The sequence below is a fragment of the Falco peregrinus genome, chromosome Z, assembly GCF_023634155.1.
Source record: "Falco peregrinus isolate bFalPer1 chromosome Z, bFalPer1.pri, whole genome shotgun sequence".
Taxonomy (NCBI): domain Eukaryota; kingdom Metazoa; phylum Chordata; class Aves; order Falconiformes; family Falconidae; genus Falco; species Falco peregrinus.
In genome coordinates, this window is record NC_073739.1 from 7,184,216 (window position 1) to 7,207,142 (window position 22,927).

Here is a 22,927-nt window from a genome sequence, read left to right on the forward strand (position 1 = left end):
CCGACTATTCTTGGTCGGTCAAGGACCACACTTTTTAACTCCATTTCTTCTTGCACTGATAAACAAAGCATTGCTCTCTCCCATCAAATTTTCCTCTGCATCTGGGCAGGTTGCATTACATTCTTCAAAAATCAGGATTACCTGGCCTCCTCCAGTGACTTGTCCCTAGGCTCTGCTGTTCTATTACTTTCCATCACCATGTCCTCATTCTTCTGGCTTCATATTACTACCACACAAGAAAGTGCAGTTCCTATCTTTTCCTCATGTACAAAGTGTAGCGGCCATGCCCATCCATGCACTCTTTCATGAGTGAAAAATACACTCTTGGTTCCCAACTTCTTTAACTTGCCCTTCATTTGAGCAATCTGATTTTTACAATCTCTGGAGAAGCAACTTTATTCAAAAACTGATTCTTTAGGTCTCTTTCTACCACAAGGTAGCTATGAGGTATTACACAAGCCCGCCTGCCTTCCTACTAATCTTTATTAGAATGTCCTCACCATCCGTCTCTGTGAGTACCCATTCAGCACATTGCATATGATAGCTGGTGGAGTTTGTAAATCCCATAATTATACTTGAGAGGTTCAGTGGCATGTACTGCCTTCCCATTAGCACACCATAATCATTTAATGTAACAGCTTTAGGCTTAATTGCCCCTCAAATAAGAGAAGTCCTCTTCTGGGAACTGTGGTTAGATAGGTCAGCACTGAACTATTTTGGGATAAGACTGGAAGTGCCTAGGAGCTGTGAGTCAGAACTGAACCTGAATGCCTTGCTTTCCATGATTCCAGCTGAGATTAACTAAGAACCGGATACCAATCAAGTTGTGGCAGCACTGCATGATTTTATGTGATCAAATGGCAAGCCACAATGTAAGAGGAACTGCACAACTGAAGGACAAGCGACTCTTAGTGACTCATGCTCAATAATCCACATACTTCAGTGATCATCTCCTAATGTCACGTTTTAATGCTTAGTCTCTATCCTCACACCACTGGATGTTCCAGCAACTCTCAGTCTATGAAATATCAAGGTATATGCACATGGGAAAAAAAATATCGGAAGAGGATACAACCCGAATTTCCAGAACCTGCTCAACAGGAGATGTCACAAAGCTTCTCCTTCTCACAAAGTAGCTCCACCGTGTTACTCAGAAATTGACATAACCTTCTAACAAAAAAATAAAATGATAAGAACGAATGTGTCAGTCTAACTCATCAGAGTAATAGTGAACAGCTCCCCAACACAGAACTTTTATAGTTCAAGGTAGAAGAATTTCTTCTTGCTGGTCTCTGACTTAATGATTAAGGATTAATGATGATAAAGTTGTACTGCAATGAGGGATGGCTGGAAATCAATTAATTGGCCAATCATTAAGGCTGACAAAATTCTGAATACTTCCTTCCTACTTATTTAGAACTTTACCAAACTTTACCTATACTTTATAGCAGGTTTTGCCTCAGGCTGAGCTGTGTCGAAAATTTCACAGCAAACAGTTCATCTATATCCAAATGAAAGTCAAAATACGAATGCATGAGTTCGCTGACTTTATGAAAACCTAGAAAACTTTGCTATGAAACACTCTAGTGCTCCTGGCTTTTTGAATCAGGGATTAGAATTGGCTGGGATTTACTCCTCCCATCCCCATTAAATTCTACTCCAAACTGGCCAACTTACAAGCTTCTGAAAGTTTACACATTCTCAATATATGCTTCTTATATTTTAGCAACTGAAGTGTACAGAGACTTAATGAAGCTAGTGCTTGCTATGCAGATGAAGGTTTGCACTTGTTAAGTTCAGGTCTGGACACATGAATGAAAAATACGGAGACTGTGCTGCTGTGTAATCAATGCGTCCCCTGTGCACCAAAAAATACATGGCAGAAGAAAGCTATTCAATATAAATTCAAGAGGACAGGAAAGAAGAGAGTAGGAGAGAAGGCAGGCAATCATTTGGATGTCGGTATTAGAACACAAAGCAAAGGTCTGGAAATTTGTGGAAGGGAATGGAAGACAGAAACAGCTTGGGGATTTACGTCTAAACCAGTATCAAACTGTCCAGAAACAAAAGTATGAAAGACTATACCTCCATAAACTGCACAGAGTCACACTTTCTGGCAAGAATTGTGATGCTCCAATTTCACCCTCAATCCAAAATGCTGATTTTATAGATAATTCACCACACATCCCTTACACAATTTTCAAAGAAAAGTGGAACTGAGACTACTTTCCAAATTATCACCTTCTACTGCAAGCAATAAACCTGTCTATGCACTTCAGAAACTGGCTGGGAAAATGCCTAGAATGGGAGGTGTTCACAAAATAATTGTAATTCACTTTGTAAGAGAAACAGCCAGCAGTACTGCAAACCTTAACATCCTTAAGTCAAAATATCTGAGCTGAAATAAATCAGCCTCTTTCTTTGTATATTTGTGACTATATTAATAAACTTTTGTTTTCCTAAATAGGTCAGTGTATGATGCAATTGGTACAATTGTATTTATTGACAACATGTAAGAGGAGCACTGCAACTTATTTTAGCTGTTACCTGTTATCCCCCAAATTTACGTCAGAATACCAATATCGAGAATTTGATTTCAAGATATTAATACAATTTCATTAGCAGCTCAGAACATGGATCAACACTGTACTAGTCACTCTGCAAAGGTAAGGACCTTCCCTGCTCTGGGAAGAAGTAGTCCGTATCTTTCAAAGCACATTCATAGTTTTTTTACCGTACACAAAACTAGTCAGGAAGCTGAAGGAGCACCATACTTACTTTATAATTTCAGTAAAGGGATACACAGAGTATTCTAAAAGAGATGCAAAATCTGATTACATATCATTCCTCCCAATTCTCAATGCTTTATTTTGCTACCTGAACATTTATTAAACTGATTATATTCAGCATAATTTTAACTGATTTTTTAAAATGAGATACATTTAACATGTATCAGTAAGAGTTATTTTTAAGCAACACAACACCACAACTTGTACAAAACACACATAAGGACTGATCCAAAGTCTGCATCAGAACCTTATCAGCTTCCATCATGTACTGATTCCTAGGGGCATGTGCCTTCCCACCCCTAAAGCCATGATCATAATTACTGTAAGACATCATCAGGGTGAGGGGCAGAAGCAGTAAGTCTGTTCCAACACTTAAAAACACCCCAAACCCCACCCCACCATCTAAACATCTTCTCTTTGTGTCAGAATTTTTATACAGCTAACCTACTGGAGCCTCCTTTTTATTCCTTCCCCAAAGGCTTGAAGACTTCTCTTCTTAGTACAAAAATTAAGAACAGTAAGGAAAATTTCCCATTAAATCTGTTGCTGGAATGGATTTAAATACTACCTTCCTTCAGACTTGCGTTACTCCAGAAGGAAACAGTGGAAGATAAAGGTGAGGAATATACACTGTCTGGTTTAAAAAAGGGTAAAGAAACCCTTGCTGGTAGGATGGTAGAGATGAGGTCTGGAGTCCTATAAATGCCAGGAGCCAGGGGGATACAGGGACAGAGCAGACAGCCTTGTAAAGATTTTACTTGTCTTGACAAGCAAAAGTTTACAAGCCAGACCTAAATGACTCACTCAAACTTAGTTTGGACTTAACTTATACGGGAGAAGGACAACTGTGCAAAGCTTGCATAAAGCTGCTTTACTGCAATTTCTAGAAAAGACAATCAACCCAACAGCAAGCCTCACCTCACGGTTGCTAGCAGTCTCACCGCAGAGAAGAAGGACTGAAAGCCTTCCAGAGTCCCCCCTTACCTCCACAGCTGGTCCCTGCAGAACAAGGCTGGGGAAAGCTGGCAGGAGATGCTGCCCGGGGGTGCTGCTGGGAGCTTGGGCTGCCCTTGCCTCTGTGTACCATTTCACAAGCATCTACTCCCCAGGGCTGGTAGTCTGCACACCTTTCACAAGCACAAAGTTCTTTTTAAAAGTGGATTAAAAATAGCTCTACTGCCAAACCCAGCATTTACAGCTGTGCCTTAACACCAAATTCATAAAAAAATCAAAAGTATGTTTCAATGTCACTATTAGCATAAATGTCTTATGACCATATCTCAGAACATTAAAAGAAAGTCAAGACATTTGCAAAATTGATAATTGCTGTCTTCTCTTTAAATTTTCGTTTTTTATGTGGACATACTGCATTAAAAACCCTCAGACTTATGAGTACTATCTCAACAAATATAGATGCTGAATGTCACCACAGTAAATACCTCAACCATTTTGACACTGATCCAGTACTCTGCTATATAGGAGAAGCAGACAGATTTCATTTAACTGAGCACATGGTGCAGCAAACATATTTCTCCAGGTTCTATATAGTTTTTATAAGACTATGTCAACTGTCATTCTTATTAATCTTCTGTTTTTAGAGAATTATTATCTATCCCTAACGAGTTGCTTACTTAAAAAGTCTTTCAATAAGGATGTCCAGAGGAAATAAATCACACAACAGCTACATCAAATTAAATCACAATGCAAGTCAACCTGTATGACATCTGAAATACTACTGAGGAATAGTCAGTACAACTTATTTCTAGTATGTTGTAAATTACTGGGTTCAAAGAGAACACTAACCCGAAACAGTACTTTTTCAGTGCTGTAGAATACAATAAGCATTTCCAAAAAAAGAAAATTCATGTGCAGCTTCCAAACCCAAAAGATGTAAGAAATAAACTACAATTTTTCCTAAATGCCACACATTTTATTTTAACATCTATACAATTGAAAATAACAAGCAACTAGACAATTAAGGTGCATCACTCTTTCTCTACATACACACGTATATACTTCCATACATGCACACAGAGGCACTTCAGAAAGCAACTGTTTTAATTTAAAAAATGTAAAGTAGAGGGAAGAAAGAATGAAAAATAAGTATTTGGCTAGCTGTAAATGTAAAGTGATCACACCATAAAACTACTACTACGAGAAAGCAGAAAAAGGTAAAAAACTACTGTTGGCTAAGTTCTTAATTAACCTCTTGAAGAGGAACACAAGGACTTGAGAGAGCAGAATAATGTTTTCAAAATATTAATTACATGCAATTGGTAACAAGTCAAAGTAACAAATACTTATTCTGATTGTCTTTGGTGCTTAAGGATTATTTTATATTTGAGCTCTTGTGAAATCCTACATAACCTCCCCACCCAAATTCGATACAAGGCTAGAATGGAGACCTCCATTTCCAGCAGAAAAACATAAAATGTTTCTTTTTATCTGAGAAGGGAGCTATTCCAGCAGTCCAGTCACACTCTTACACATACTTCTTATTTAAAACTTCCTCTACTCTCCTGTCTGCACACCTGCATGAAACTACATTTAGAAAAATAAATTAAACGTACAGAAAACCTCACATGACACCACAGGTAGAGAAAGTGAAGACAGGGTATGGAGTGCGGGAGGGGACAATTAATCTGAATGAAAAACAGCTGAACATTGTTATTTTAAGAAAGAGTCTGTTTCAAAATAAGGCAATAAGATGAAAATACTGATCTAACACAGTGAATACAAATACAAAGTATGAAGAATGTCAACATCAATAAAAAAGATCAAATTAATGACACTCTTGACACTGCTTACATAATAAAAGGCAGTAAATGGTTGATTCAACAAGAGGTATGAATTAATAAATGGTATTTTGACCAGCTGTTAGTAATAACTGCTTTCAGTATTTGTTTGACAATAACAACACTGTATCATTAAAATGAAATTCCAGAATCACTTATTTTTAACATCAGCAGGTATCAGCTGAATATTAGCACTCAAGGCAGTTCCACATTCAATATAAATATCATTGTTCATGAACCAGGGCTGTCAAGTCTCGAAAATCCTGTATCTGATCTCAACCGTGTGTGATGTGGACGGTGCATATTCCACATGAGTAGCTTCTGTATTTCATGGAAAAGCCTCTTGTTATCAGCATTCAGGAACTCATTCCAGAAGACTCAATCATATTACTCCCAATGCTGGAGGAAGAGTTGGGATTCAAAACACAGGCTCAGTTACCGAGGGTCAGCACAAACTCAATCACCTGTGCACTGAAGCACCATGAACATTTTCTGCCTATATTTTTCAAATTATTTTTAGAGCAAAAAGAAAATTTATCTATCGGCTAAGTATATGTGCTCTTAACAAAAACTTAAAATGGCAGTTAGTAATGTCTAGGAAACAAACTTTAAAATAAATGATAATATTTAATACCTTCACATTTCTAAGGATTCCTATTCATCAGAAGCAAGCAACAGTGTAAGACCATAGCACTATTAAGTACAACTCTCTTTCACAGCTAAAAGAGCAATTAAAATTAATCACTAAAAAAAAACAAACCACCAAAACAACAAAATTAAGTTGTTTTCCCTCATGTATCAGCAATTATTTACACCCAAGCTTCATTATCTGTTCTACCCTCCAAAGCAGTCTGAAGTCTCGCTGCCTTTGGCATAATAAGAGATGGAGGCTGCACGTAGCACACAATATAGCAGGTTAAGCTATCTGTGCCTATCTCCCTCTTTCCTAGGAGGATTAGCGCTGCAATATGGTATAACAAATGGTTGTGAATAAGCAAGATGGTACACCTGGACTTCCCCAAAAATAATCATCTGACTGAATAGCCTCAGAACAGGTCTACTCTTTAAATGTTGCCAAGGTGAAAGGAACGTAAATTCATTAACTCCAGAATTAAAAAAAAATAATAATAATAAAAAAATCACCTATATTATGGCATGTTAAAAAAATTCTTAATATTTTCTAAGTTTAAAAAAAAGTTAACATATATTCTCACTGTTCTGTTTTTCTCTAAAGAAATCACTGAAAATGGAACAGTTCAATTTTCCTCACTATCAGTATCACCCTATTACATGTACTTTCACTGTTTAATTCTGCATAGAAGCAATTTCTTTTTTTTAATAAACACACCCTATGCAAGTCTTCTCCAAAGGGAACACAAAGCGAATTGCCTGGGATGGGTGACAATAAAAAAAGCAACACCATTTATTAATTTTGTATAAGTAATCTGCCACCCTAGAGATTCCTTGGAGGGGAAGAACATGTCTGAATTTCACCATACAGTGCCACAGGCACAAAGTGAGAGAAACTAAACAAGCACATCCTGAAGGGAGAGAAAATGCCTGCAGCAGCAAATGACCTACTACATACCTCACACTCAGATTTTTTGATGTTATAATTTGTTAATTTCAGGGAAAAAAAGAAAATTACCCACAGTTTTAGTTTGTTCTAGCAGAAATATTAAACTTTTTAAAGTTTTTGATCAAAAGCAACATACATCGTTCAAAAGATCTGTGTATTTTCAAAAGATTACAATCCTGAGTAGATCTGTATGACAAAGTCTTTGCTGTATCCATTTCCTTATTACCTGGAGCAGCAATGTGCATTATTAGAACAGTACTAAACTATTTAAGGATGAAGCGTATCAATTTTTTATTTGAATTCCTATGCATTAAAGTTAGTATTTTCTGGCTCAATGCACAGTAAGCAAAGGATAATTTTATTCAAATATGCATTTCATGGTATGAATAAGGAAGTGTTCATCTCCCCACTGAATTGTTAAGTCTTTTAAGTAATGATTCATTTGAAAAATCAACAGGGTACTGGCAATTTAGTGTAATATTAAATATATACACATACCATACCTATACTGACACACATGTAATATTGTTTCTATTTATATTTATCATAAAGAATACCATTTACACATTATAATGCATTAAGATAAGTTAGGTGACAGTTTAACCATCTGGACATATAATAAATAAGACAAAAGAGAATTTTAGTATTTTTAAATAAGCATTACATATTTTTCAGTGTGTTACCTTCTTTAAAGGATACAAAAAACCATGTATGCATATTTCTTGCTCCTGAATTAATACGCTCATGAATGATTAGAACAAAAGTGTTGCCTACTGATTTTCTTTTCGTAAAGCAGAATGAAACTAATGACTTAAGATTAATATGTCAACTAATGAACAATTAGCAGGTCACCCCAGCCCATATGAAAGCAATATAATAAGTTAAGATTATCCTTTGAAAATTAATTTTTTTGAGGAATTAAAAAAAAAAAAAAAGGTTTGCGTGCATAGTGCTGGAGCGTGTCCAGGGACGGGCAGGGGCTGGGGCACCAGGCCTGGGGGGGCGGCTGGGGGGCTGGGGGGGGCAGCCTGGGCAGGAGGGGGCTCAGGGGGGACCTGGTCGCTCCCTACAGCTGCCTGGCAGGGGCTGCGGGCAGCGGGGGTCGGGCTCTGCTCCCAGAGAACAAGTGACAGGGCGAGAGGAAACGGCCCCAAGCTGCACGGGGGGGTTAGCTCGGGTAGTGGGGAAAATTTCTTCACGGAAAGGGTGGTCAGGCATCAGCACAGGCTGCTCAGGGAGGCGGGGGAGTCACCGTCCCTGGCAGTGTTTAAAAGACCTGTAGATGTGACACTTAGGGACATGGTTTAGTGGTGGGCTTGGCAGTGCTGGGTTAATGGTTGAAGATCTTAAAGGTCTTTTCCAACCTAAACAATTCTAAGATTCTACTTAGCATGGTACCACTCTCAAAAATCTGTATTGATATAAACATTGTGAAGATCACCCCAACAGAAAAAGTCACCCCAAAACCTATGAAATTATTTTAAAACCTTTGCTCCATGATCATACTTACAAGTATATTTATGATGCATACTTATAAGATAAGCATATAGTTAATCAACACACACACACAAAACCCAATCAGCAAAGTTTCCATCCTAAATTGTATCATCCTGTGAAGGCACGGGGGTGTTGTGTGAGCTGAGATGCTGCCCTACTGCAACTTTACTGGACCATCCCACCTTGAAATGTGAGATACAACTGCTCTACACCTGAAATATAGTTACACCTATGCACTGCTCTCAAATAAGTAACAACAAAGCTAGCGTACTTCCACAAACCCAAATTCTCTGAATCAAACCAATACTGGATTACAACTTTATTTTCCTCTAAACAGGATTCTTACAGAGTGGCCTGTACAGAGTAACATCCAAGTCACAAGTAACTACTGTATTTACCCATTTCTCTTAAAATGCTATGTGTATCACAAATTTAAAATAAACAATATATTGAAGACCCATACCACAACAGAAAGAGCCTCATCACAATTTCTGAGCAATTAAAAAGGTCACAGTTCCACAGCCAACCTGCCACCGGCAGATCCTCAAAACTTCTTCACACAGTAATAGTAGTACGCTGCTGAATTGAGACTAGTCAATATTTTCTTGCTGTATGTTTTGTGAAAACTCTGCATGTGGAATATTCCCTACCAAATAAACTCATCTGTTCCGGTGGTACAGATCTCACTTCAATATACCTATTAGAAAACAGAATAGAATGCTGTACTTCTGATAAACATTGATTTAGCAAATTACGTATTTGCTAAAGTCTTCTTCAGTTACTGTCCAGAGTGCTGTCAGTGATTTTACTTTCCTTTAAGAAAAATGAAAAGTGCAAATAAGTAAATAATTAAGGAAGGGTAACGAATCTTTAATTCCAAAGCCATTCATGCATTATTTATCAATATATTGTATGGTGTGAATATACTACATTGTGTATTGAAAGCACCATTTTTAGTCAGGTTTTGCCTTTCAAAACAGCTGCTTTAACAAAAAATGATGATACAAAAACAGTCAGGAATTTTTTTTCTCATGAAACCTGAAATTCTGAAACATAATTAATGTAAAGTGAGATGAATTTAATTTCATAGTAAAACTGTTCATCTCTATAGAAATCAATGACCCTATGTACTGGATGTTCATTTAATCCTATTTAAATCTGATTTTTTAAATGAGTTAACATATATTATGTTTTAAGCTTATTTAGTAAGGTTCAAAGTTGCAGATGTTTTCTGTTAGCTAAAATGACTGTTTGCAGAATAAGTGTATGGGTAGGAAAAGAGAAAGCCAGCAAATCTAAAGTTACTTTTTTATGTAGAGTTTAATCTCAGCTCTCACAACCATCAGACTACTCAGACAGTAACACACTACAGAATTCATGCATTGCCTTAAGTAGATGACACTATTTCTGAAGCAGACTGATTCTGTAATACTGCACACATTTAAACAAAAGCTCACAGTTTAAAAAACAAAAGGGATGGAAAATACAATAGAAGCGCAAACCTGACCTATCTCTAATCTTTTCTTTTCAATCCTAGGCTACTCAAGAATCTTCAACTAATTATTCCATTTTATTGATGGCGTTTTTCCCAAGGGAAGTTATTTAAAAAGTTTAACCCCTGAGCAAGTCATGGCTTCTCCTGCCTTTGAAAGTGTCAAGTGCATTGATTATAACTGCAGGAAGTGTTACCTTCTACCCAGAGAATCTCACCCTGCACAATCTTAAACACTATCTCTCTCCCAAAACGGCTTTGATTCAGCAATTCAGACCGCTTCAGCTGATATTAAAGGCAGAAGCACCACAGAAAAGGGATCAGCAGTTAAAACGAAATACAAAGAGGAAAAAAAAACCCAGATCTTGGATATAGTACCACAAAGCTTGAGAGAAAAGCAGATTTGAAAAAGACATCAGAGTGACTAAAAAAAGAACAACATGACAGAAATTAAACAAGATTTTTATGTTCGCCTTCTATGCATTTAAACTCATCTCAACCTCTATTGAAATTCCGATCATACCCAAACCCCAAGGCTTTTGACATACTTTCAAAAATCCACACCCCCTCTTACTCTTTTCTAAGTCTCCAGAGTCACTGTTAGGTATCCAACAAGTTGAGCAGGGGGGTGGGGGTGGGGGGTGGAAGGAAAATCCTTATATGCATATGATAAAAAGGCCATTTATACTCATCTTAAACTTTGCTTCTTAAATGATCGTGATTATTTTAAATATTCAGTGTGTGTTCTTAACCCCGTACTCAGCCAGTGAAAACAATGCTCAAACGGTTTGGGAGGAAAAAAAAGAGATTTCCAAGCCACATCTACCCAAGTATCTTGAACAGTGATTTTCTTAGGTCGGTGACAAAGAGTAAACTAACTCAAGGTGCTACAGGGTTCTAAAATATCACGACCAACAGAATAAAGGAAGACAAAGCAATCTGTAAATATCTCTACATTATCAAATCAACGTGGCACAGAAAACCCTAAGAAAGTAATGCACGCAATTAATACAAAAGCGGTAACACGTCTCTTGGAAAGGATGCACTAAATTCCAAAGGGTAATTGGATTTTCAGAACTGCAAGTGGGTTTTTTTCCAGTTCAGTCATGACAGGGCCAGAAGGTAATGATACATCTGCCATGATGCAACAAGCAGACCTGTCTTCTGTCAAGAGTTGAAATCATAAAGGAATAAGCTGTCGTTAGCAACCTCTCTCCAAACAGTAGAGCTGTCATCTCATTGTTTTCCTTTGCTGGCATGGGGGCTGGTGTGGGCTTATATACCCTGTCAGTTCAACATTACTCTGAGCTTTTAACCTTTCCTTGAATTTCTGACTTAGTAATTATTAACTCCTATACAGGTTACTATGTATTATTATTATGCATTCTGTGATCAATTCATATTGCCCTCAACAAACTGTGTGACTTTTTCCTTCTATTTGCCTGGTGATCAGTATTTCAAATCAGTATTTGAGAGATTATCAATTCCCCATGAAATGTTTTAGAAGGAATTAAATAAATTGGTTTTTAAATTTATTACTACTACTCTTCAGAGTATGGTGTATTTTATGCCAATAATATGTGAAAAAATTCTTTAGTAATACATTTTAATTTGTGTTTGTATTTTTAGAAAGATCTCAAAAGATCATCCAATCAGCTATGCAACCTAAGTTTGCTTAATATTGTCCCCACAAAAGTAGACTTCTAAATACAAGTTTTCTCCACTAAGAAGTAGTTTATAAGCAATGTTTGATCTAACAGAATGAGTAAAACAAATACATATACTGAAGTCAGAAAATTAATATTTGAAAGAAAACAACATAGCACCCCACTGTCCATTTTAGTGAAATTTTACTTTGAGTAATACATTAGAATGCCCAAATAAGACTATGATTACTCTGTCCCTAAAACTGACTGTTAATAAATAAATGAAGCATTTTAGCAACTTTCTGCAGTAATATACTTAGGAGACATAAAAGATACATAAATACTAGTATTCTGCAGAGGAACTGTAACTGCAGTCCGTGTCAGCTCTGCTTGGGTTTTTTGTTTGTTTGTTTGTTTGTTTTCCAGGAAGTGTCAGTTGCTCATCTTACTGAAATTATGTTAAGCAATCATAAACTGTAAGACAAAATTTTAAATCTTAGGTTCCAACAATATGACCACTAGAATGAAAAGGATGCTGTCTAACAAGATATTCTATGCTAAACAGCGAGATAAAAAGTTTTTCAGCAAGGATTCTTGTTAGTGTAGCTTAAACAAAGCATATCTTCTTGACAAAAATGTGTAAATAATGACCTTTGAAACTGGCTGGTTTTTACAAAATGGAGAGATTGAAATGTGTTATCATACCAGTTACTAACCAGTAAAGCTGCTAAATCACATAAAATCTATGTCGAGTATGTTTACTACTGTTACACTGAATGACCCCATTCCATTCAACTGAGTCACAAAACTAATGATATCTTACTGCATGCTGAAGTAAGCGCCCTCAGCAATTCTCAGTAAATACTGCCAACCTGATCAGTATGAGTGAATAAACCCAATATTCTGACCAAAAATTATTCTTAAAAACAGGAATTGTTAAGAAAATGCAGTAAGAAGAGTAGAATAAACACAAGAAAAAACTGAAGCCAAAAATCATGTTTTATAAGCCACTAAAGAAAGATTTCCGCAGCTGATGACCATCTCATACAAACCTTTTTTTCATTTGTTCATGGAAACGTCAGATTTTTGGGTGCTGCTGCATTTCTTCTGAAAAACTCATCCAGGTTCTTTGAAGAAGCTGTTTCTCTGCTGCTATTAACCCTATGTCAAGTACTAATACTCCTTTAAGTAACAATAAAAATATCTAAGCTATCTTAGAGTGTGCTGAATTAGAAACCAGGCAATGAGTCTTGGATGGTTTTAAAAAAATTAATAGTTTTTAAATAAAAATCAAATTACTGACAGTTGGTGTGGTTGAATTTTATTAGCATCCTTGGGACCACAGCTATCTTAGGTAACAAATGTGCTGAATTCCTAAAGATGCAGAAAACAACAATTTCGTTGTGCTTGTGCTGATGTCCTCTTCACTCCTGGGAGGAAAGGTATCAAAGAGAAAAGCACTCCAAAATTCTTCTCCATGTCCAAATGTGGGTAAGCTGAGGTCCCATTTCCCCAGGAACAAACTACCTCCGTAAGAAGACCACTTTCCACTTCCCCTTGCCTAACACTCAGGAGACTTTAAAGCCCTGAATCTGCTTCTCCAACCCCTACAGAAGGAACGCTATTGCAGGAAGCAGTCGCCAACTTTTGCACCCCTCCATGCCTGTTCCTCCATATCACTGGTATCATGAAGACATGTCCCAGCCCAACCTTTTGGTGACCATCCACACTGTAACCACTCGGCAATGTACCAGGGAAGCATACCTCCTCATAACCTCCTCCTCCTAAGGAGCCCAGTGACCAAGGTCACCATAGGGAACACGGGAGCCCCTGAAGTACCTAAATCAAACCAGGAATGAAAATCCTTAATTCTTGATGCCCCAAGTAACTGCCCTCACCACAGAATTAAAGAATTTACCTCTGTCTTTGACCATCTCCTCCTGGAGCTGCTTCCATCACTGCCATCTGAGAGGTGCCTGACTCTATGGACAGTCAATGAGGAATTTACACAAAATGGAGAAGAGACGAGATCAAAATTCCTCTTCTAATTTACATGCATGTATTTATAAAAATGTGGAATAGCTTCTGTGTGGGATTATCATTATAAACGGAAAAGTCCCTTATTCCCAGGGGAGGGACTTGAACTTCAGTCTCTCACATGTCTGATGACTGCTGCTGTCAAAAATCACTATTTCCCACTGCAGAAAGTTTCAGTAGAAAACTCCAGTTTCAACAAAACAACAAACCTATGCAGTATTTATTTCATACCACATTTATAGGAAACTGCCACCTCCTTTTGTTTTAAATATCTTTATAATATGGTGGTTTTTTTATTGTAATTAAGCTTTTGATACAGTCTTACTGCTTTATATGATCACATTTGCCTTTTTCATACTTGTTTTTCTAAAGTAGGTCTTTTCCTACCGTGTTTTAACGTATTTACACATATCTGTCTCTCACATTGTACACACTTTTCTCCCTCCTCCTTTTCCTACAATCTGTTCTCTATCTAGTTGCTTGTTTGTTCTCCCCTTTTTATATTTCAAAATCTCTTTTACACTATCAAGTTTGAATTTCTGAACTAACATAATCTTACCTCCTCATATAAAAGCTTGTAACTAGTCCAAATACCTATTATGCAAAAGATTGAATCTACACAACAGAGGTTGATACAGAAGATGGAAGGAGCAGCATTACCCACAGGAACCACCCAGATGAAAAGAAAAAACACATTTCTAGCTGCTCAAATTCCCACCAAGATATTTCTCCTTGGATCTTTTCTTTCCAATGTGTGTCAGCCCCAAGCCACTAGAAGCATAACAAATTTTAAGTCTTTACGTTGTTTTCTTATTCCACACATGCTTAAAGAGAAAAGTTTTATTTTTTTTCCTTGAAAGTATTGTACCAGAGAGAAACACTTTCCTTTTTTCCCTTAACTTCCTGGTTAGGAGAGCGGTATCAGTTCACCCTGCTCAATCCACTGCTCACTGGTAACTCCCGTTCTGCACTCCTGTTTTCAGTTTTTCCAAGAAATGAACTGAAACTTGCTTGTGGTAATCTCATCAATCTTCACAGAGAAAAGCAGTGCAGAAGAAGATGCAGTTTTGACCCACCTAGAGGGTTTTGCTTGTCTGTCTGTTTGGTTTTGTTTTAAGGAAAGTAGAGGTAATATTTCTGAACTAGTTTCTGCACAAAAGACATTTAAGAACTACTTTTGCAATTTTTTTTTTTTTTAAATGAAAACCTTGTCTCCGGCAAATGTTTTAAGCTGCCTGCATATGTTTCACACCCACAACAGATCAGTGGAATTTTCAAATCCTAGAGACTACTATCCAGCTCAAATTGACATAGTCTATCAGAAAAAAAAAATATCCATGTTCTCCTGTCATCAGCACTGTAATCTTATACTTTGATAAGGTCTGCTGGTTTCATTCAAGACCTCTTCTTAGAAGAAACACTGGAAGACCAAGGCAAATAATTCCTTACTTCAAACTGGCAACGTTGCATGAGGAGTTATCACAATTTTCATTCAGGCCATTTACTGTCTAGGCCAGTTACTTTCATTTCATAAGAGACAGAAGTGCGTAAATCTACTAGAGGACTGAACACCAGAAAATGATGCATCATCATCATCATCATTATTATTATTATTATTACCATTATTATTATTATTATTATTATTTAAAATTGGAGTCCTTATACTCACTCTACTAAAACCCCACCCTACCATAATTTCCTGCATTTGGAAGAGTAATTTATACAATCTGTGGGTGAAGTAGGCATGGAACCAGCATGTAACTATCTGTATTCTCCTTTTAGTCATAACATAATGATTCCAAATACCTTCAGTGGGGTTTGCCTTCCATAAAATATCACTTTATCTAACCAGATATACATCCAATTCCCCTACAGTGAGTACAGGATACAAAAAATAGCAACATATTTAATATAATACAATTGAATATGATCTAATCTTCATTTTGCATGAAAAAAACCATTGCAAATAGTATGTGTTCTAAACACGTAGTGCATTTACCAGAATTTTAAGATGCACAAAAAGGGAAAGGGCATTTTACTCTGGCTGAAATTACTCAACTAAAGAGAACTCTGAATTTAAAAACCATGATAAGAAAGAAGGAAGTCAAAAGATAAGAGCACAAAGTCTGATGTCCCAATGTGATGGAATGATTACATTCTTTAAAAAATATATTCTCTTATCAAATGCTTTGGGTTTTTTCCCATGTTTTTTTAAAGCAGCATTCAAAATGCAGAAATACATAACCTGTTTTTAAGTATAATAACCATTTGAGGGAACAGAGGTCTGGTCTCTGTCAAGCTGGCACAATGATTGCATAATTAAACAAAAATAACAAAACAGGAAAAAGATCTGTAACTCTTCTCTACTAAAAATAGTCTCTTAAAGATTATCTCTTAATTTAGGGATAGCACCCTAGCTTTCAGTACTCAGCCTCTCATGTCAGCCAAGACAGTAGCATCTCTAGGAAAGAACAAAAATGCAGGCATGTAAGCCCTGCTATGAAAATTTAAGTAGCTACAGCTCTTTGGGTTTCTTCGGAAAGGTTTTGGAACTTGAGCTCTAGAAATTAACCTCCTACGCTGGACCCACCATACACATATATTACATTCAAAAATCCTAAAGCACTTCTTGTTCTATCTCCGAGCCTTGATTTAAAATGAACAACAACTTCATGTTAGAAGGCAAGCATCACTTTTCTCAAGACTAGGTTCCTTCTTCCACACACAAAGAGTAGTCTGGTGCTTTCTCAGTGAATTATACAAAACAAAGTAACTTAATAGCCTAACATTTTAATATGTTTTCCTTCTCTGCTTTACTAAAAAAAAAAAGAAAACGTTTGAACAGAACCATTTTCTATACTGAATACTTCACAGCCAACTGCAAAAAATGAAACTTCTTTTAGCAGATCATGTAACAATCACAGTGACAACACTGATATTCAGAGTAGAACATTAGCTGAACTTGGTAAATATAATAGAAATGGTGAGTCTTAAATAGGCTTTTCTAATGTTTACTAAAGAAGCAGTTAGGTAAGCAGAAAGCAAGAGATTAATTACACCTACGAAGTTCCAGCGTTAAAAACATTACACAAATTGTGCATTGTCTCTCACATAGATGTAAATGTAACAAAATAGTGTCCATAAAATGTAAATGTTTTTTACTGCCAAGTATTGATAGGTGAATCAGAATGAATCAGTATTCAGTGCAAAACTGAAAAAGACTGTGCCTCTAATAAATTCAGTACAAGCCTAGCAAAAAAGCCTGCTGTTACTATGAAAGCTCATGTTATCATGAGATTACAACAGACGTTGAGTGAGAATACGTACAAATTTAATGAAATGTAAAAGAAAACACTTCAAATCATAACAAATTTCTGTAGTGCCTTCTATTGCATCTCATCGCCTGCTAAGGGCTCTTGTCACGTTAGCTGCCATATTAAACTACATGGCAGTGCTGCCACAACAACATGACATAAAACTAATTTTTTTTTTACTATAAGGAAGAAACTTGGTTCCATTAGAAAAAAGTTTGGGGGTGGGGTGGGGTGTGCGCGGAAAGCAAGTATTCCCACCATAAATAAAATACAGGGAAATACTGAAGAGTGAATAACAAATTAAAACTGCAGATTCACAGCTCTTCATACACTAGCGCGCACACACACATGCATACGCACACACAGCCACACATATATGCACTGTCACTTACCTCAATAGCTCGCTTTATATATGGTATCTGCGTGCCGCTGTCCAGATCTTCGTTAATTATAAGTCTCCTAGCCCACTGACCTGCTCTGACAACACCATTGCCATGAATTAGGACCAACAACTTGTCAGGATTTGTTAATGCATCTTCACTCATAAAGATAAAGCTCTTTGGTTCACTCTCAGTTGCATCAACCTGCAATTACAGACAACATGCACATGTATGCATCCATAAATTTTTTTAAAAGAACATCTGTAGTTATAAAGTTAGCCACCACATTGATATAAACACTTTCACCATTTAACAACTATTTGTATGAACGTTGTAAGGACTAATATGTGCCCAGTACTAAATAAATGTAAAACTTAAGCTGGTATCTGTGCAATGTAATACTGAAATGTAAAAACACACCACAGTTTAAAACAGTAAACCAAGGGATTTTTAAATTAAAAAAAAGGGGTAAAAAGTATGCTAAAGCTTTGAAACATCAGCTGTTTACAGAAATTTACTGGCAAACAAGAAAGTCTATAAAAGAACAATGTGGGGCAGGCGGAGATTCAAGTAATTTGTCACCTCTGATATGCCTGAAGCAACAATAAAATTCTTACATAATACGAAAAAAATCCTGGAGAGTTCCATCTCAGCCACTTCAACATAAATACCCAATAAGCCATGTAGGAACCAGCATTGTAAATTTCTCTTATTATAAATTTAATAGGATCGGTCTAATAAAAATATAGAAACCCAATTTGGGTCTAAATAATAGGTTCATTAAGAGTCCTGCATCTGGGTCAACGCTAAGTTACTCTGCTGTAGGAACAGACCCACAACCAGCTTTGATACCCAGTAAACCACAGGCTAATTCCAGGTTCTGTCCCTGCTCTAGAGAGCAAAGTGGCACTTTTTGTTCCGTAAAAACATATGTTCTATGAAAGAGGTCTATGCTTGGTTTAGCAACCCTGGCTCAAGGTAAAAGAACTGTGCTGGTGTAAACACCATGAGAGCAGAAAAAAAGGTCATGCCTACTCATTCTTTCCTTTCTACCATACAGATACATAGAAAAGGACAAACAGAGCAAGCACATCTCCCCGTCCTACGGTACTCCACACCCCATGACCTTCAGGAAAAATCAGTTCAGCATGGATCTCCCTATTTTTTTTAATGCAAATCCTACCAAATATTTTTTTTATGAAGTCAATGAGGCTGCTTGAACAAAAGGAATTGCTGACTGGAAAAACAGCCACATCTCTCTTCAGCATCTGCCATAGCACTTAAGACTTTATTCCATGCTCCAAACTGATGTAACTTCTCATGTGCCATAGCTTGCACTTTCTGCATTGGGAAACATACTTATATTCTTCCACACTCTGTGCAAAAATAGGAAACATGGTAAAAAAAAAAAGTTGAGAAGAGTTTGGAATGTAAGTACAACAGGCACCATTCTGGGGCTGCGGTCAGATCGTGTGGCTGCTTCTGAAGCGGCACACCTTAACATGTAACATGGCTTAGGTAAAAAGCCATACAACACAACCTCAGACAGTACTTGGCAAGATGCAATTGACTTTTGCAAGTAAACTGAATACTTATGATACTGTAATTAAGAAAAAAAACATTGTGAATTTGTATTTCAGACAAAGACATAACTTACCTGTATGTTTTACTATTTATAACTAATTTTTTGTTTAGTATTTAGGAAATACTGGCACTTAATAATCATATGTTCTACATGTACTATAAGATATAAGCAGTTCACACCTCTGGAAGTACATTAATTGAAAAAAGTTAAAATCATCTACCAAGATCATGAAAAATAACTCTTGATTCTCTTCCTCAAATTTATCACATTTAGAAGCTTTCCTTCTCGCTAATTCATCTTCAGACAGTAGTAATTCATTAGATCAAGCTTTCACTAAAGAATGCACATAAAGGTCACTCTGCACAACCTTACTTTATTGACAAATCAGCGTAGAATAACATTTAATGCTAGACACACTGAGTCTGCATAAAGTAATTTGTATTTATTAGCCACCTTCTCTTCCGGACCTACTCATAAACACTTACTTCTGATCCTTTATTTAAACAGAAATTGAATAAATACAGTAACATCCTGAACTTCAATTAGTTCAATTTAAAAATTCAGCATTGTTATTCAGAGGCAATAACAATCTTCCAATAATCTGCAGCTAGGAATGTCGAAAGAATCTAAATTCTGCTGATAACTTGCGCTTTAAAAGTACTGTTTGAAGCTTAATTTTCCTTTCCTCAGATTTATTTTTCCAACACACAACTATACCTTAAGTTTTATGAATGTATGCAGTTACGGTGAATTCTCTGAGTTAAGCACTCTACATATATTATGATGTTTTTAAGGTTTTCAAACAGTGAATTACTTTTTCCATATGTGTTCTGTCTCAAATGAGCTATCACCTCATACAGTAGTACCAGTCTATAGAGTATTTCAGCAGCATACTAGTCTGTATTTTGCACAGCTGCCACCAATATATAGGGTAAGATCAAACTATACTTGAAATCTAATCTTACTGACATTCATGCCACACCACACTGACATTGACCTAATTTTCATTTCGCAGCCATTACCAACCCAAGATGCACGAGACCTGAGTAGGCTCTAGGGGTCTTTTATTTTGTACACTGGAAGTTTTTAACATTGAATATTAAATTTTTAGAGGGAAAAAAACCCCCACTATTTTCCTTATTCCAGTTAAGAAACACAATAAAAATTATGAGCCTACAGCCTACTAACAAGTGAACAGGTGTAATTTGTTTGCGACTGGAGGAAAGAACATGGCAAATAAATGGAATCGAAACTGAAAAGACTTGAAAAGATTGTGAGAATTGTGAGCAGCTGGTGGAGAGAGAAAACTGCTCATTTGCTTCGCAAGATAAGAATGTCTTCTGTTACGTGGTTCTGCATAAAGCTTGCTAACTCCCTTATGTTACAGTCTTCACAATATTGAATATCCTGATTTATAATTTTTCACTCAAAATTGCAAAAAATCAAAACTGATGATCAATATTACAGGCAGCTAATTAGCATTTGGTCATTACCACAACTAACTTAAACATAAAATCGGTGGTATTTTTACAAAATGAATATTGACTAGTCTTAGGTAATAAAATAGCCAAAAGGAACACGCAGTGGAGCTAACAGACTGTTGTTTCTCAAAGAAAAATAGTTCTTGGCTGTCTAGTAGATCAAGAGAACTACTGAGTGAGGTTTTACCTATTGAACTGAAAGAGCAAAGCATTGGTAAGTTAGAAGATTTTGCAAAGTGAGACCTTTCAATGCCATTGTCAATAAAACATTTAGTAATTATTTAAACTTCCATCTCAAGCCTTCCCAGAAGCTGTTAAAGATGCACTTAATTCAGAAGCACCCTCTATTTGTCCTCAACAGCTGAAGAACAGCAAAGATCAATCACTGATTATGCCATTAAAACTAGAGAAATACAAAGACTTCATCTGGATAAAAAAATTGCAGTCTTCTTTATATTCATAATATAACCTTCAATGGAGCACAAAATGAGAAATCTAAAAGAAATAATTGAACGGCTTCTCCCTGAATATGGATCTCTTAATTTAAATTTTCAAGTCCAGTAGTGTATGTTGAACACTAAGACAGCTACAGTACTTTACTGTACCATTAATGCAGGATGCACCTCAGCCTCCCTGCGTAGGAAAAAATGTTTAGATTTATGTGTTGTCAGAGATGCTGACATGACAAAATAATAGGCAAGCTTTCCTGATTTCCAGACGGCTCTTATTTTCATATCTGAAAAGGGATTTACAAACAATCGTGTCCAAAACTGAAGCTGCCACCTGAGAAAGCAAAATAAAGACAGCGAGTTGGACTTTGCGCACGAGGTTGAAATTAAGAACAGTGAGAGAACATGAAATGCTGTCATCCTAAACCTCTGAAGCATAGCATTTCTGTAACTACTAAAATTATGCTGGGGCAGGGAAGAAAACAAAAAAAGTACTCCATTTAAGACAGTCCTGAAACACATTTCATATATTCAAACATCATTACACCACCTACTTCATTATCAGCTGACAGAGAAAGGAAGGTGAATACACCAACTTTCTCATCACCTGTGACAAAGTACAGAAAAACCATGTTTTCGTATGCACCTCAAAAATGTTCATATGATAACAACATATTTGTAAGGGCCATCTTGGTCCAATCAAGGTCCAGCACCTTGTTTCTGACAGCTGGCAAGCTGCTTCGGGGAGCAGCATGAGACCAGGGTGCTTATGGAGTGACTCTTCCCTGGGTTGGGCAAACAGTAACTCTGGACAATCCCGAGCCAGAGTTGATAAGTGGACAAGCAGGTACCATAGTTCCATGCACCTATCCCACCTGCGTATTGTCAAACGGGGTTTTTTGAATGCATTTATACCTCTCTCCTTGATAGTATTCTGCAGCAATGAGTTCCACCATATAATTGGGACGTATATGAAATAGTACTGCCTCTTTCAGTAGAGATCTCCTGCCTGATAATTTAAACTTGATGCCCCTTAGCTTCTCTATTATGAAAAAAGTGAAAAACCTTTCCCTATTCATCTTCTCTACACCTTTCATGATTTTATAGATTTGTCGTATTCCTTCCTCAGTCATCTATTTTCCAAGCTGAAGAATCTTTGTCTAATCTTTCTTTGTCTGAAAAGCATTTCATGCCTGTCATCATCCTTGTAACCCTCCTCTGTATTTTTTTTTAATTCTTCATATCCTTTTTGATATGGTGTCCAGACTCCATGCAGTGTTCAAGATGAAGGCCCACATAATGAGTGGAACGATGATGTTTTTCTGTTTTGTTCTCAACACCTCATAATTCCTAACATCCTATTTGCTTTGAGGGTTTTTGACTGCCATTGAGCACTAACTGATGTTCTCAGAGAACTATTCACAATCACTCCAAGCTCCTTCCTGAGTTGTAACAGCTCATTTAGAGGCCACCATTGTGTTTACAGAGTGAGTTATTTTCCCCATAATTTCACATTTACCATAATTGAATCTCATGTCATTTTATCATCCAGTCATTCAGGATTATGAAATAATTCCCTGACTCATCGCAATCAGCTTCAGATTTAATATTCTGAATAACTTAGAGAAAACAGCAAAGTTTGTTAGTTTCTGTTAATTCCTTTTTTCCTTTTATTTACAGCTATGTCACTGCAGGCCTCAGTAACACTGCACCAGTAACAAATGATTTCATCTGTAAAATACGAACACCTTTTTTACCTTTTAACCAATTCTTAACTTATAAGAGGACTCCCTTATAAGTTATAAGGGAGTTATAAATCCTATGCTTTACAAAAATATTTGGTACACCTCTTGGCAGCTTGTTGGAAAGCCATGTACTTTTCC

The 22,927-nt window shown here is 36.6% G+C and overlaps 1 protein-coding gene across 2 annotated transcripts in view; it reads right to left on the bottom strand.

The window, feature by feature from the left end:
* The window catches only part of FAM172A (family with sequence similarity 172 member A), a 270,279-nt gene that overhangs the window by 191,334 nt on the left and 56,018 nt on the right, over positions 1-22,927 (bottom strand). For both annotated transcript variants that reach the window (XM_055790377.1, XM_055790378.1), the window contains one exon: positions 17,542-17,733. In XM_055790377.1, coding sequence (XP_055646352.1) covers positions 17,542-17,733 — 192 coding nt within the window. The remainder of the gene's footprint in view (positions 1-17,541; positions 17,734-22,927) is intronic.